This window comes from Xiphias gladius, chromosome 9 (genome assembly GCF_016859285.1).
Source record: "Xiphias gladius isolate SHS-SW01 ecotype Sanya breed wild chromosome 9, ASM1685928v1, whole genome shotgun sequence".
Taxonomy (NCBI): Eukaryota; Metazoa; Chordata; class Actinopteri; order Istiophoriformes; family Xiphiidae; genus Xiphias; species Xiphias gladius.
In genome coordinates this window covers 15,196,221-15,211,328 of record NC_053408.1, presented here as the reverse complement: position 1 = coordinate 15,211,328, position 15,108 = coordinate 15,196,221, and the positions used below count along the sequence as shown (strand labels likewise).

The 15,108-nt window shown below is 41.0% G+C and overlaps 3 protein-coding genes across 4 annotated transcripts; 1 reads left to right on the top strand and 2 right to left on the bottom strand.

The window, feature by feature from the left end:
• Nucleotides 1-502: 502 nt before the first annotated feature.
• Nucleotides 503-3,473, bottom strand: crym (crystallin, mu). The gene is made up of 8 exons (XM_040136195.1): nucleotides 3,236-3,473; nucleotides 2,990-3,140; nucleotides 2,785-2,847; nucleotides 2,564-2,665; nucleotides 1,403-1,586; nucleotides 1,080-1,201; nucleotides 882-966; nucleotides 503-739 (listed from the first exon to the last, which is right to left on the bottom strand). The coding sequence occupies exons 1-8, from the start codon at nucleotides 3,400-3,402 to the stop codon at nucleotides 666-668; spliced, it is 948 nt and encodes a 315-aa protein (XP_039992129.1). The 5' UTR covers nucleotides 3,403-3,473; the 3' UTR covers nucleotides 503-665.
• A 2,357-nt stretch (nucleotides 3,474-5,830) lies between these two features.
• LOC120794830 (NHP2-like protein 1) lies at nucleotides 5,831-7,803 on the bottom strand. Its single transcript, XM_040136198.1, has 3 exons — nucleotides 7,571-7,803; nucleotides 7,266-7,386; nucleotides 5,831-6,312 (listed from the first exon to the last, which is right to left on the bottom strand). Exons 1-3 carry the CDS (start codon nucleotides 7,571-7,573, stop codon nucleotides 6,050-6,052), a joined length of 387 nt encoding a protein of 128 aa, XP_039992132.1. The 5' UTR covers nucleotides 7,574-7,803; the 3' UTR covers nucleotides 5,831-6,049.
• Nucleotides 7,804-8,709: 906 nt separating this feature from the next.
• On the top strand, nucleotides 8,710-14,804 carry LOC120794439 (cytochrome b-c1 complex subunit 2, mitochondrial). Of its 2 annotated transcripts, none has more exons than XM_040135528.1 (14): nucleotides 8,710-8,836; nucleotides 10,099-10,185; nucleotides 10,657-10,806; nucleotides 11,274-11,338; nucleotides 11,420-11,476; nucleotides 11,842-11,966; nucleotides 12,547-12,644; nucleotides 12,734-12,791; nucleotides 12,880-12,975; nucleotides 13,069-13,268; nucleotides 13,421-13,501; nucleotides 13,591-13,667; nucleotides 14,097-14,250; nucleotides 14,436-14,804. In XM_040135528.1, exons 1-14 carry the CDS (start codon nucleotides 8,804-8,806, stop codon nucleotides 14,517-14,519), a joined length of 1,365 nt encoding a protein of 454 aa, XP_039991462.1. In that variant the 5' UTR covers nucleotides 8,710-8,803; the 3' UTR covers nucleotides 14,520-14,804. The 2 variants fall into 2 exon arrangements, with proteins under 2 accessions (XP_039991462.1, XP_039991461.1); XM_040135527.1 differs by lacking the exon at nucleotides 10,099-10,185 and adding an exon at nucleotides 10,221-10,322 and having other exon boundaries at nucleotides 8,722-8,836.
• Nucleotides 14,805-15,108: the final 304 nt, after the last annotated feature.

Here is a 15,108-nt window from a genome sequence, read left to right as displayed (position 1 = left end):
GCTCTGTTGTATTTTTATATCTTCTGTCCAAACACATAGCAGTTCAGGGAAATAATATGTGAGACTGCATCTTATGATATTTTTTTTTCTCATTTTGTATAAAATATCAGAAAATCCTCACATTTGAACATCTGGAACCAGAAAATCCTTGGCATTTTTAGCCATCCTAGCAGTGTGGCAATGTCAGTCAGCGTACCACTGTGGTCCAGACTTAAATATCCCAATAACTATTTGATTGATTGCTGGAACATTTGACACTGACATTCATGGTCCTCAGAGGATGAATCCTAATCACCCTGGTGCCACCAGCAGGTCAAAGTTTGACATTGACCCACACTTTGGCTTCTGACCAAATGGTACCATAAAAACACTCCCATTAGCCTAATCTTTACTTTGTGTTCAGTGCTGATATGCAATTGTGTATTAATATGCGTATTAATACACTGAACTAAGATGGTGAACATGGTAAACAAACCTGTGAATTTTCTGTAACATGACATGATTAATTAATCACTTCGGTATTTAATATACAGCTCTATGGCAAGATTTGTACACAGGCAGAGGCAGGTTGATCAGTCAGGTTATACAGAAGTGACTTTTTTTTCGTTGCCTCGATCTTGATCAGCTTGTGTGCCACAGAGGTCAAACAGAGAGGACTGGCCACGTCATGGTTGGCTGTCTTTGGCTTTCCATTGATCAAATACCAGCTTAGCAGACACTGCATCTTCAACCCCCATTCCTGTTATAAAAAACAACAAATTCAGTTACACTGAATACCATGAAAATATTGTTGAAAACTGGAATATTAATGTACTGAGTTGGAAAAATAAATTACTCTCCACGTGATATTGATTTATAGGCCTACATCAGGTAGGGCTTACCAAGGGATTTGAACACAGTCGTTTTCTCTTTAAGCGCGGGTTTTGTCCCATTAATAACTTCTCCAAGCTCTGCAAACACCTCTGCCTGAAAACGAGATCCACAATCATTTTTTTCCACAAATATGCTGCAAAAGGAACCACTGACACACGCCTGAATTATCCTATGGAGTCAGTTAGAAAGCACAGTCGCAGAGTCACCCCAGAGAATATGATGTCACCAGACTCGGCCATTGCTCCCTCTCTGCTGTCAGTGTACACCACGGCTTCCTTCATCATCACGTCGTCCAGCTCCCGCCAGTTTGGCCTGCAGGCTCCCACCGCTGCCCAGCAACAGGGGGGAAACAGTGTGAAAAAATTCTGTTTATTTCCAGAGTTCGAAAACCAATCGAAAACTTTTTAAAAACTTTAGAAAAACTTTTAAACATTTAATGTCCCCTGAATTCTGGGCATTTTGCATGGTGCTAAGCTAAACTTCTCGCATTTTTCCTCTTCAGGTTTGTCTGTTTATTATGGCTTCTCACCTGCCACATGGGCTCCTGGTTTGACCCACTGACCAAAGAGCACCGGCTCAGTGCATCTGGTTACTGTCACTATGGCGTCTGCTCCCCTCACCGCCTCCTCCGCTGAGTCACATACCGTCACAGGACCACTTACAGAGTGCCTAAATCTCTCAGCTCCCTCTCGTGTGCGGCTCCACACACGCACCTGGGGGTGAAGGTCCAGGGGAATTACAACAGTTTGTGAAAAACCAAACATTATATCAACCAATCACAAAACAAATTTCAGCAGTAATCAATCATAAAGTCAAGACTGATGACAGAATTGTGAGCATGAGAAGCCTGCATGCTCTCAGTTTTGCCAGTACTGGAGAGCATGTAAATTTGTTTTGAACCTTTCTCTTTGCTCAAATCTTAACTTGGCGATTGCCGCTCAAATGTAGCCCTTCTAGTGTTGTGGCCAGTAAGCTGATAAGACATTTGTTGAATTTTTGGTTGGCTAAAGCAACAGTTTGACATTTTTGGGGGAAATACACTAATTTACTTTCTTGCGGAGAATTAGATGAGAAGATTGATACCACTCTCATGCCTATACACTAAATATGTAGCAAGAACCGGCAGCCACTTAGCTTAGCTTCGCATAAAGATTGGAAGCAAGGGGAAACAGAAAGCCTGGCTCTGTCCAAAGCTATTTAAAATCCACCTACCAACACCTCTAAAGCTCACTATGTTATTTAATCCGTACAAAAACCAAACTGCAAAATTGGCATGTTGCTAACATGCTGCAGAAAAAACATTTCACAGTGATTTCAATCCAGTTTAAGTTTTTTTTTTCCACCCAGCAGAAGATTCTTCCTTCACCCAGGTGAATAATACAGGCTGTTATTTTAATTACCGGCATCTAGTAGAACTGTAGAAACATTATTTGGCCTTTTTTTTTTTTTAACTTTAACTTTTAACCTAAGTCTTGTTGTTACCATGAGGTTAGCAGGTAACAAGCAGAGACTCACGGCCACGAATTAGTCCAGCAAATAACCTCCCATAAAACCACAACTTGTCGTTTCTAGACATTGGTTTTTGTACAGATTAAACAAACAAGATATGAAGTGTTTATTGGTGGGCTTTGGCGGTGTTCCTTTCCAGTCTTGCAATCCATACGTTCAAAAGATATTTTTGTAACTGTACCTCTTTAAATGAGAATATTTCAGTGAAGACATTGTAATGAGTCAGGGCCTGTTTGCCAGTCCCCAAGATGGCCAACACCTCTGCCCCTGGACGCATCAGCAGCTGCACGACGAAAAAAAGAAAAACAAATACCAGCACAGATCCAAGAGTGTCAAAGTTAGAGCAACAGTGCGACGTTGGAGAACAGGTAGATGCCTTGAAAATGGAAAGCAAACTCGTACCTTTGCAGAGATTGCAGAGACTGCAGCCGTCCTCATGCCCGTGATGACCTCTCCGGCCACGACCTGCAGGTTGGAAAAACGTTATGACTGGCCAGAGACCTGAACGTTTAGATTGGCTCTTCAGTCTGGGTTTTCTGACTTGTTTTGTTTTGTGTTTTGTGCCTTTTTTTAATAAGTGTTTCACGCAGGCATCGGTTTCACTCACAGCCTTGACATTCCCATACGCTGGATCCAGCAGCACCACTGTGGCTTGAGTGGCTGGCAGAGCGGAACCGTCCTCCCTATTGTAGAAACACACGAGCTTGGTGCTCAGGACTCCGTCATTCTCCATGTAAGCAGGCATCTGTCCCATGAACCTGTAAAAGCGAACGCGTGTCAGCAACAGCAACAGCAACCGACTGTTAAAAGCTTCGTTTGTTATGGCGACACTCGAGGTGCGGTACGGGCCCACCCGTTGTGTTTCGGCAGGGCCATTGTGGTGCGCACAGGCTGGACCACCTCCGCGCTGTCGCGCCTGGAGAATTTGCCCAGGGCCTCCTCCAGACGGGGGACCAGCTCTCTGTAGCGCAGCAGGCGCTTCACTTCGCGCTCCCATATGATCGCGGGGGGGTCAGCCATGACTTCTGCTCCTGCGAGCGTTCTCCGTCCGAAGTTCAAGGCGGCGACTGGATGGCATTCAAGAGCTGCAGTGAGGCTCTTTAAACACTGTGGCGAGAGGAGGAGCGCGGACGCGACAGGGCAGGCTTTAGAATTAGTGCTGCGGGTTATTTTCTTGAGTAAAAGCAGTAATACCTACCTCCCCTCCCGCTGTTCTACTAGGCCGGCGGTTGAAAGTAAATCAAATAAGTACATTTACTCCAGCACTGTGCTTAAGTACAACGCTGAGGTACTTGTCTCGGGTATTTTCATCCTTTGCCACACTAAACTTTGCACTTTTTACACCTCTACATTTATTGAACAGCTATTGTAACTACTTAACAAATTTTACATAAAAAGTTCAGATGAAATTCCAAACCACTAAAAGGTTCAACCAATGGTTCCCAATATTTTCGGTTTGTGACCCCTCAGAAGAAAGCAGTGTATTTGGGGCCCCGTGTCTTGCTTCAGATGTGTCTTAGTTGATAGCTTTACAACTAAAGGGCGACTTTCCCCCCCTAAACTTCTCAAAATGTGTCATTTAAATAACTGTTTGAGGCCATAAGAGGTAAAGTGAACAGTTAGAGAAGAGTCCATTAAAATGAAAATCCGTTTTTTGTAGCAGAACTTTTTGTTTCTACCTCATGGTGACCCTTTGGAGGGGGCCCCACTAACAATATATAACGTGGATAAACTAGATTTACCTCAGCCAGCTTCAGCATTAAAATGTTTTTGACAAATTGATCCGTCAGTACTAATAGATCAATTCTCTGCAAGATACGTACTTTTAATACTTTCAGTACACTTTGCTGATAATACAAACGTAATTTTGCTTACAGAATTTTGAATTAAGGAATTTTACATGTAGTGAAGTATTTTTACATGGTTGCAATGGTACTTTCACTAAAGGATCTGAGTACTTCTTCCAATACTGATGTAGGCCCGTCAATTTTTATTATTAAAACTGTTGCAGCACAGTACTTTAACATGAGTAATATTGCCTCGAATGTAACATTTTCAAAATGATAGGGGGTAACCTAAATCAAATTCTTTACAATAAGAGCTGGTGTTCATTTTTCAGATGCATGCTACAGTCTGCTTTGAGTTACCAACTAATCTGAGAGCGTTTTGTGTGTGTGTGTGTGTGTGTGTGGCTGTCCGTGTAACTACTCCGTCTAGGAACCAGCTTATTTTGAAGGAACCTGTTTCTTAATGAGGCCTTCTAAACGACACCAGGTTTGCCCGGTTCGGTCGTTCCGCTCCCCCCGCGCATATACTGGCTGATGTACGGTAATCGCACAGTTGTTCTGTGAATTGATTCCGATCAAATTCACGTAGGCGTGAGTTTAACTCTCATAGTCACCGGCGAAAGTCCGTCTCGGGCACCTCACGCCCATTGATGCAAACATTGCAAAGATATTTAAATCGACGGCCATCGATTGTACAGAGAAACCGGGAGTGGGCGATCGAGAACGAACTCGGCCAGAAATAAAACCGCATTATCATAAGAGACGAAATGTGCATTTACATCTGAAGCGCAACCCTGTCTTGCAACTTTTGGCGGTAACCTGCATTAATGTAGACATTACATTATGTATTAGGAGCTACTATCATTCTGTATAAATGTCATATCAGCCGCCAACAAGCCCTTGAATTTCCTATTCCTTTTGTTTTTTCTTTTACTCTTGGATTTATACAATGACGTCTGTTTATATGCTTCAATTTCTGTTTGCATAATCTGGGGGTGAAAAAAAGGCTAAAAACGTGAATGTGACTGATTATAACTACAGCCTTAACATTCAAATATAAAATATTATTCCTACACTGTCTTATGACAGTTGTGTATTATTTTGCTTTTTTTTCCAACTTCTGCACTTTGCAGAAAATATTTATAAAGGCATAAGAGAATCACGTGAAATCAGGGAAACTGGGGGCTAAAGCAAGAAAAAGAGCCAAAGTGCAGGTTCAAAAATCTTACCTTACTAAAGGTCAAAGACACATGTTGCAATACTCAAAGGGCACTTTGACCTACACTACCTTGATTCCCTCCATGCTTGCCTCTAATGTACAAGTAAATAGTAGATTCTAAAAAGAGACAGGTGAAACAATGTGAGGCTCCCTGCTAATAGGAGATGTTTTTTTTTAACATTTCATCCAAGAAGCAGTATCTCTTTCCATAATTCAGGTAGAAGTTGGGATATCACACTGTTCGTTAGTGGCCCAATGCACATGGACACAACCCCACAAGGGGACAGTACTCACTGTTGTATTTGGTTGCAATGACACAATTGTATCAATTCTAATATTAATGACAAATGACTGGACAACTGATACTGTTGAAAGGTTTACAAAAGAATATCAATGAAAATGAATATAACAAGAAAAACTACATGTACAAAACACCAGGTTTAAATAAAAAATGATTTTATTATGAATCAGGTGATGCCGTTGCGAACTGATACACTGATGTGGACGCAATGTCCAAAAAAATAAAACAACAGCTATATTTCCTTTCCATGCATAACAACAGTTTTTTTTTTTTTTAAATCAAACAGAAAACAGGAGTATTTTCAAACAGGAATTCATCTTCCCCTTCCATCAGGGTACTGTCACAACAGTGCAACAAAACTCACACGAGCAGTCTCTCAATAGCCATTTGAACAGACTGAATCTGCGGTTTGAGCTGAGACCCCTCCTTTATGGTGACCGAGGTAGCAATGACGGGGCGCGACACCCCACAGGCCCGGCCCAGGGCCTGCTTTGAGCGGACAAACACGTACGGGACGTTCTTGTCCTCGCAGAGCAGTGGCAGGTGGAGGATGATCTCCAGTGGTTCAGCATCAGCAGCCATCACAATGAACTCAGCGATGCCTCTGTTCAGGGTTTTAGTGGCTGGAGAAGTAGTAGAGAAACAGAAGTGTAAATGTTTTCATTTTCTTAGCAAGAAGAAATCATTTCAAATCCCCTATATTGGTAGCTTCATACTGGTTGTCCACTGGTTTTAGAAGTGATTCTGAAATACAAAACCACCACAGATTCTACCACGCCACTCAGCATATCAGTCAAAATCATTGGGCCAATGGTTTCACTAAAGTAGTATGTTGATGTTCTGCAATGTATTCAATAGTAAAGAAAATTGTAATATTAGGGCCCATTAGATATTTTTTCGTCTTCATGTGGGTCAAAAGAGGGACAGTTTCTTTAGCCAGGAAAATTTGGCTTTTGACCAAAACGACTATTATTTTAAAACTGAAAATTAATCAAGCTATTTTTGAGAAGCAATTTGTCCTTAATCAAGTAAAATAACTGCCATTACCAGCTTAAGCTGTGAGGCTTTGCTGCTGTGGCCTGTGTCATAATATTGTGAACACAATATCATTAGATTTTGGCAAAATAAAACAAGCAATTTGAAGACTCTTCTGCAACTTTTGATGACAACTGATGTGTTAAAAAGTATGTGGAGTAATCAATAATGTAGGGCTACAACTACATGTCAATATTGAGTACACTGCCAGTTACTTTTTTGATTAATGGATTAATCATATAGTCTATGAACCATCACAAAGTACTGCAAAACGCCCCATCACAACTTCTCATAGACCAGAATGATGTCCTTGTTTTAGCCAACCAACAGCTCAAAAACAACTTTTCCAGGTCAGGATCTCTTAAATCCTTTTAAGACGACCCAGCTATATTTGTAGCTGTTTAAACCTGAAGGAACACCACACGTTTAACAGACTTTTCTGATGTGTTATTAGCTCAAAAACTGACGTATTATCATAATACGAGCTTGTATGCAAACCACCTGACTATTTATTCTCTAGTCAAATGTTATGTTTCCTCACCTTCGTTGGCCCCCTTCCTTAGCTGCTTGTAGTTAGAGGCTTGCTGCACCAGGTCCAGGATGGTTTTGGTCAGCGTGGCGTCGGCCAGCGGGTAGGCCTTTGGGTTCACTTGGGGTTCAGACTGGTCATGTATGAAAAGAAAATAAAACCACATGAACCGCAAGGAGGTACTTTTTAGAGGTGAACAAACACTGGGATATTACTTTGAGTTTCAGATCACTTCGCTGTGCAGTCTAGCTTTTTTCAGTTTGCTAACAGTTAGCCGGTCTGTTAGCTTGTTCGTTCAGTCAGAACTCAACACTCACCATTATGAGTTGTTTTTCTGGTATTCCGGCCCTCTCGGCGAAATGCTTCACGGAGGATTATTTCTTTCACCTAGGTGTGAAAGGCAAACGAGACACAAGATATGTTTTTGTTTTTTTTAAGTAATATTTTGTAGCACTACGAACTCTCAGTGCTGCGTTACATGCAGCGCGTCCAAACGTTTACCGCACGTGTAAGGTGACGCTCATGCGCACTGGGAACAGCAGCTGAAAACGACAGGAAATACTTTTTGTATGATGTAAATAAAACCCTACAGCTTTACTATCAGAGAGTATGAGTTGAGATACTTAACTGGTAATGCAATAAGTGTTATGAGTCAATATTGATTGTAACAATAATATAAAGTACACATAAAAATACACAAAAAATAAAATATATAAATTACATTTATAAAAAATACACTAATTTTGATTCTGGAAATCATATACAATCACAACAATATGACAATAGTGTTAAAAAAAGCGTAAATGTGAATAGCTGTACAACAACAATAAAAATAATCTGGAAAATATAATGACTATTAAAAGCATTTTATATTTTAAGTAGGTATTTCACTTTTAGAAGTTTTTAATATATCCATATGTTTTTACAATGCAGAAAATTATATTATTTATTATTTATAATATTTGTTATATTTATTATACATAAATATGTAAAAATATATATTTCCCCAATAAAAATAATACAATCCTAAGAGCAAAATTCCAGGGGGAGTAAACAGCACAGTGCAGAAGAAATAATGAGAATGTGAAAATAAACAAATACAATACAGTTGTGCAATCGAGGCAGAGTATAATGTATTTATATCAATCTTGAATTTTTTGAGAATGTTTGTTACAAGATAAAATGTGTGTAAAACTTTAAAGGACACTTCACTCCAATGACATACTACTAAGAAATATATTCAAATTGTTGTGACCTGTGAAAAAGGAACAATTTAGCTGTAAAATAAAGAAAGGACGGTTCTTTTATTGTTTTTAATGATTGGACAAGCACATTTTTACATGAATAATGCATTAGTTACATATACTTGTAGTAATATATATGAAATATATGTGGTTGGTGACGCTCTTTTCGACTCCAAGGCAACAGAGGGCGCGTTCTCATTGGCTCCGTGGTACTTTTGCAAGCAAGGAACACGCTGGGCATTCTGGGTAGGGCACTTTGAAGCCGGCCATATTGCTTTATCGTCCTGACTGAAGGAGAGAAGGGAGATGAAGGGGATTCGGGGAATCAGTCAGCTATCGGTAAGGTCTCAATAAACCTATCCTATGGAATTTATGTGTCAGGACAGTTGTAGACGCAGCAGCTGTCCGTGTCACTCTTTGCGTGATTGTGGGTAGGTGTAAAAATTCAGGGTCGTGTCCGCACAAGCTGCGACGCAGAGCGGAGGAGGAAGCGGTCAGCTGAAGTCTGACACGACTCTTGAGTTCAACCAGCAATAAACCGACCGATAACGGTACATCACTAAAGGTCCAGTCGTAATGCTCGTAAACTAATGTTAAACCCAATTCACTCAACCAAGGGCCTACAAAACTGATAACTCAAGCTGCTCATCATTTAAGAGCAGTGAAAGCTAGCTTCATGTTTGTGTGGACTTGGTTTAGCGTCATCCCTTTCACAGGTAATGCGGCTCACTCACCTTACATTTCTATTAGCTATGATAGTCCGCTTTAATGATGTGCAGTAGTTGATACTTGTATTTTCAACATATAACTAAATTAACTAAAAGAAAAATAGTGCTTTCTGTTGTAACAAAGCTGAAGTCATGTGGGGAGAAAGCATAATCTCAGCCAAACCACCAGAGCTCTGCATTTTTAAAAAACTTTAAAAATATATATATATTTTGAACAAATTCTTGGTGATTTGTTATAAATCTGTAGAACAATTTAATGGCTTTTAATGTGCTTACTGGAATACTACTATAGATCTACAAAGAATGTTTTAACTTGTTTTGCATTTGCTGTAAGGGGCCCTACACAGGAGGTAATATTGTAGGCTATCACGTAGCTTAAAAGACCACAAGGTCCATTTAGTAGCTGCTCTGAAGCTTTTGATCATGTCACATGATCTTCATCAGCAGATGGAATTTGCCCAGTTGTCGTTCAAATTTCCATTTTTCTAAGCACTTAAAGGACCTCTAATCCTGGGAAACCGCCACCTGATTATGAAGACCAGATGATGTAGCTGAAAGCTCCAGAACAGTTACTAAACCATGTGATGAGATTATTTTCACAGCTATTTGAAATAAGTTAAGAACTAGTTACTACAACATCAGTTTTATGTATGCCCTACTGTAATAATTGTAACAAAATGAAGAATTGGCTTTGTTTTGAAAATGACAAAGCTATTTCTTCATGTCCAGAAAATCTAAAGCCATGGATCGCATCATTTCAAAGTCTTTCATGCGTCTGATATACTTTCTTCTCACATTGCCCTTGCAGCAGTCAGCAAGCCAGCAACCCATTAGTTGTAATGTCCCACCTTCCCATGTTCTCTGTTTTTCCAGACAAGGCTTTATGCTGCACAGGCTGCCCGTAAGGTGGAGTTCACTGGGGCTGCCGAACACGTTAAGTTTCAGCCGCAGGATGTGCAGGTCAGTGTTGGTTGACTTCTCTTTCTTCTCCACAGAGACGGTTTTATGCGGCTGCCAGAACAGGCCAGTCCCTTGCCCAGCCCCTGGCGGGTCTCAAGCTCTCTCCAGGGGCTGCCCACTCCTACCAGGATGTCCATGTATGTTGGGAGGTGATAAGGGTCGCTGTGCAGGGGACCTGTGTGGGGTTGGCTTGCACCAGAGAGTTTGGTTTGGGGTCTGAGCATGAAGATATGAGTTGGTTATAGAAAACACTAACTATTTGTCTCTTCTCATATTATGCTGAATATAAAATGTAAAATCCTCTAACTGAATGTCCAAATTATCTTAGGTGACACTTTAAAATATAAACTGAGGTTTATTCTGAATTGGACCTTCTGTTTTGGTTGCCATGTTTTAGCAGAATATCTGTCTCTACTTGATTGAAATGAAGAAACCTCCCATGGACAACTCTGTATGTGTCCTTCTGTCCAGGTGACCAGACTGCCCAGTGGACTGGTGATCGCCTCACTTGAGAACTATTCCCCAGCCTCCAAGATCGGAGTGTTCATCAAGGCTGGCTGTCGTTATGAGACCCCTGAGAACCAGGGGGTCACCCACCTCCTCCGGCTGGCCTCCAACCTGGTATGATACTTCATTACACAGCCTGTTGTACTCTGTCTTAATATACTGTTATAGCTATTGTCACTCTCTCTTAAACATTGACCAAGAATAACAGAACTCAATAAAGCTGCTTTTTTTTTTTTTTTTAATAACTCACACAGGGCATGATGGACAGGGTTATGCTGGTCTCTTTTGCTGTCAAAACTTTGCAACTTTGGATGTTTTATGTTAATGTATAGAACATTATAACCACTTCCAAAACCATTGCTATATATGAGTAATATTAAAGACCGACTAGCGTTTTATGTGTCTGTACTTAGATATTTTTGTGCATTGGGAGTTTGGTACAGCATGAAACCACTGATAATGATTTAATACAGTATTTATGTAGCTAAAGAGCACAGGGGCGATAATGTACCTAATATCTGGAGCATGAATATTGGCTTCTGTCTCAGCTTGGTGCTGATTTGCATTTTGTACTTTTCCAGACAACAAAAGGAGCTTCAGCTTTCAAGATATGCCGTGGTGTTGAGGCAGTGGGAGGCAGCCTGAGGTCTGTAACCAAAAAATAGCAAACTACTTTACACAAGTCTCTGCATCACATTCTTATCTGGATGTTTGTGTTGCCCTGCAGTGTGACTTCATCCAGGGAGAACATGATCTACACTGTTGACTGCTTGAGAAATGACATGTGAGTCTTTGAATAATACCAATGTTGTGATTATATGACATGCACATCGGCTAGAAATGAACATGGACTTGTGATTAAAAAATGTCCCATACTTGTAGTACAGGGAGAAGACACGTTTTGAGTATCAGTACTCACTGCTCCTGGAATGGAAAGGTGGTACAGGCATATGTTGGTGAAACAGTGATGGCTTAGTGCATACTGTGCATTCAAATGTTCAGTTTAGTTCAGGAGAAGTGGATTATACTGCAGAAATGGTTTGAGTTTCTGTGGATGTAGTACAAGATAATGGCCGTCCACACTCTTCACTTCATATCACTAACGTGTTTTTTTTCTTTTCTTTTTCCGTCTTCCTAATTGGTCTGCAGTGACACAGTGATGGAGTATTTGATCAATGTGACGACAGCCCCAGAGTTCCGGCCTTGGGAGGTGTCAGACCTCACACCTAGAGTGAAGATGGACAAAGCCCAGGCTGCACAGAGCAGTCAGATAGGTAGGGCCTTTATTTCCCTTGCAATACACACACAGACTGTTTATTTGGCCTGCAATAATCCGACTTTGAACCTCATCCAAATTACGTCTTTAGATCTACATGTCCACAGTGGTTGATTATAGGACTGCTTAGTTGTTATTCCCACCTGCATGCTATAGAGCATACCCTAATTAATGGTACTACCAAGTAGTAACTGTTGCATAATGTTGTGAAAGAGCTTGTATTTATTGTTTGACTGAGTCATAGACTGTACATGTCAGAAAAGTCCTTCACTAATGAATTAAAGTGGTATTATCCCATGGGTTTTAATTACATTATTATATTTGGGTTAAGCCAACCAGAAGATGCTGTTTTAGAAGGCAAGACGTTTTTCTAAGTAGTGCCACAATCAAAGCTCCAATCCCTTACTTTTTTCCTCGCTGTAAACTACAGCATTTATCCGGCATGTAGTTCATGAAGGTCTTTCATCTAATTGTTGAAGAAAATTTTCAGATGTTTGTTAATCTTTCGGACATCAAAAATTTTAGATTTAACATCAGAATATTGCAGTTCATGGTCAGGCCTCTCTCTCTTTTTGCAGCTGTGGTTGAAGGTCTGCATGAAGCAGCCTACAAGAACGCCCTCTGTAACTCTCTGTACTGCCCAGATCACATGGTTGATAACATCCACTCTGAACATGTGAGTACCTTTCCACTGTTTATTCTGTTAAGACTGATGGTGTTAATATCCTTTCCATCCCTGTTTCTAATGTTAGCGTTTTCCTCCAGCTGCACCAGTTTGTCCAGAACAATTTCACAAGCGCAAGAATGGCTCTTGTGGGACTCGGTAAGGGACTTGATAATGGCAGTGGAGATTAAAGTAACATACTAAGTGTTAAGGATCATTAAATTTATGGTGCTCATCTTTCGTCCAGGTACTGACCATGCTGTGCTGAAGCAAGTTGGAGAGCAATTCCTCAACATCCGCAGTGGAGCTGGCACCTCAGGAGCCAAAGCTCAGTATCGTGGAGGTGAGCCGAGCCACCATTGTACCACAGTTTTAACACTTCCAACCAAAGAAAATTAAACACTCTGTATTGCTCACTGTCTCGTCTCCTCCTCAGGTGAGATCCGTCTGGCCAGCACCAGCAGTCTGGTGCACTCGGCGGTGGTGAGCCAGTCAGCAGCAGCGGGCACCAGCGAGGCTCTGGCCTTCGGTGTGCTGCAGCAGTTACTGGGAGCAGGTCCACATGTCAAGAGGGGATCCAATGCCTCTAGCAAACTGGTCCAGGGGGTTGCCAATGTAACTGCTGACCCCTTTGATGTGAGTGGTTGCCAGTTTGTAATAGAAACTTGTGAAACAGTTTTCACACCAGAGCTTTCCCTGGGCTCAACATGACACTAAGGCAGCACCTATAGAGGAGTTAATCATAATTGCAACATCTTTTCCCCCATTTTCTTTCTTTTTCTGCACAGGTCAGTGCTTTCAATGCAAGCTACTCTGACTCTGGTCTGTTTGGGGTCTACACCATCTCCCAGGCTGCAGCTGCTGGTGATGTGAGTACCCGGTTGTAATGACAGGAGCGTGTTTCCACCACACAAAAAAAAAGTAAAATGTCTTGATGTGACCTCTGTCCTCTCTCCAGGTGATTAAGGCCGCTCTTGCTCAGGTGAAGGCTGTTGCTGATGGTGGAATCACAGCTGCTGACCTCACTCGGGCCAAGTAAGACATGCAGATAGACTACTTGATACAACACCTCTCTAACATACAGTCTAGCTGAGCAACACACTGAAAAAAATGTTATATTTCAATTTTAGTCGACAATAAACACCACCAAAATGGGGTTAACAGTAAAAATTAAAAAAAAAAAAATCTAAAAAAAATTGTATTGTAATTGTATTAAGACTGGAAACAGGATGAAACAACTAGCCTGGCTCTGTCCAAACTGGATTAATTAAAACATTTCACCTCAGAATAGGCAGAACAAATCTAAACCACAGATAACAACATGGCATGGTCATAAGATTAACTGCTGTCCTTTTTCCCTTCGTACTTTACACTCAGAAGAAAATGCATCCATGTTAGATGTTTTCCTCTCCTAGTTTGCACTTATTGTGGTTTATGTTGGGCTTGTCTGTGTTTACTCCTCAGGGCCCAGATTAAGGGGCAGTTCCTGATGTCTCTGGAGACTTCAGAGGGGTTTCTGGAGGCCATGGGCACTCAGGCTCTGGCCGACGGGTCCTACCGCTCCCCTGAGGAAATCTCCAAAAACATTGACAATGTCTCCTTAACTGATGTCACCAACGTAAGAGACTTGGTTCTTGTCAATGCGTGGTTATTGTGATAATGGTTAAGATGGAATATAGTCATATATTACTGATTTTAGATAAATCAGTTTCTAATCATAAAATGGGCTGGATTTTTCTTGTAATGTAGTGATAGATGCACTTTGTAGTTGATAATGGTGTATTTTCTGTTTTTTATCCTCAGGCTGCCAAGAAGTTCGTGTCTGGAAAGAAGACAATGGCATCCAGCGGCAACCTCATAAAAACACCCTTCGTGGATGAGATCTAAAGCTCTCCTCGTCATCTCGTACTCCATCTAACTCTGAAGGCAAAGCAAATTTTGTCCCCTCCACATTTAGACGAAAACAAACACCAGAGGTCATCATCATCTGTTGCAATGCAGTTGTTCTGAGAGATATAATGTCTTAACACCACTGGGTATTTATGGGTGTTGTAGCCGTATATTTTCAGGTGATGGTGATCTGGCGCATCACAATGTCGTGCTCCACTCATCTGTCCACGTTAACTGTATAGCTGATGTAAAATAATGAATAAATTCTATCTACCTTATAGAGTTCTAAGTGTTTTGTTGTTGTTGTTTCTGGTGTAGTGAGGCTATGGAATGTGTACGTTTTTAGCTCGATGGTTTATTTACAACCTTGGAAACAAGCAGCTGACAAAACTGTCTCGCCTCAAGGTCCACTTACTCGCTTGTTCTGGAGCTTTCGACCAAATCAGACTAAATAAGAATGAACTGTCGAGGAAGCATGGATTCCCAGAAGTCCAAGAAATGCTCAAAAAATCGTGGGTACTTTAAATACCTACATCTTCACTGCAACTGAGCAAACTCAGTCCGCTGATGAGGGCCGAACAATAAA

Bases quoted from the DNA above. Each gene is read 5' to 3' on its own strand.
- crym (XM_040136195.1), bottom strand. From the start codon at position 3,402: ATGGCTGACCCCCCCGCGATCATATGGGAGCGCGAAGTGAAGCGCCTG. The intron at 2,848-2,989 runs GTGAGTGAAACC...TCCAACCTGCAG, and splicing joins CGTATGGGAATGTCAAGGCT to GTCGTGGCCGGAGAGGTCAT. The intron at 967-1,079 runs GTGACTCTGCGA...TCTCGTTTTCAG, and splicing joins GTGACATCATATTCTCTGGG to GCAGAGGTGTTTGCAGAGCT.
- LOC120794830 (XM_040136198.1), bottom strand. The intron at 6,313-7,265 runs GTGAGGAAACAT...CTACTTCTCCAG, and splicing joins AAGGAAGGGGGCCAACGAAG to CCACTAAAACCCTGAACAGA.
- LOC120794439 (XM_040135527.1), top strand. From the start codon at position 8,804: ATGAAGGGGATTCGGGGAATCAGTCAGCTATCG. The intron at 10,323-10,656 runs GTATGTTGGGAG...CCTTCTGTCCAG, and splicing joins ACTCCTACCAGGATGTCCAT to GTGACCAGACTGCCCAGTGG. The intron at 12,976-13,068 runs GTGAGCCGAGCC...TCTCCTCCTCAG, and splicing joins CAAAGCTCAGTATCGTGGAG to GTGAGATCCGTCTGGCCAGC.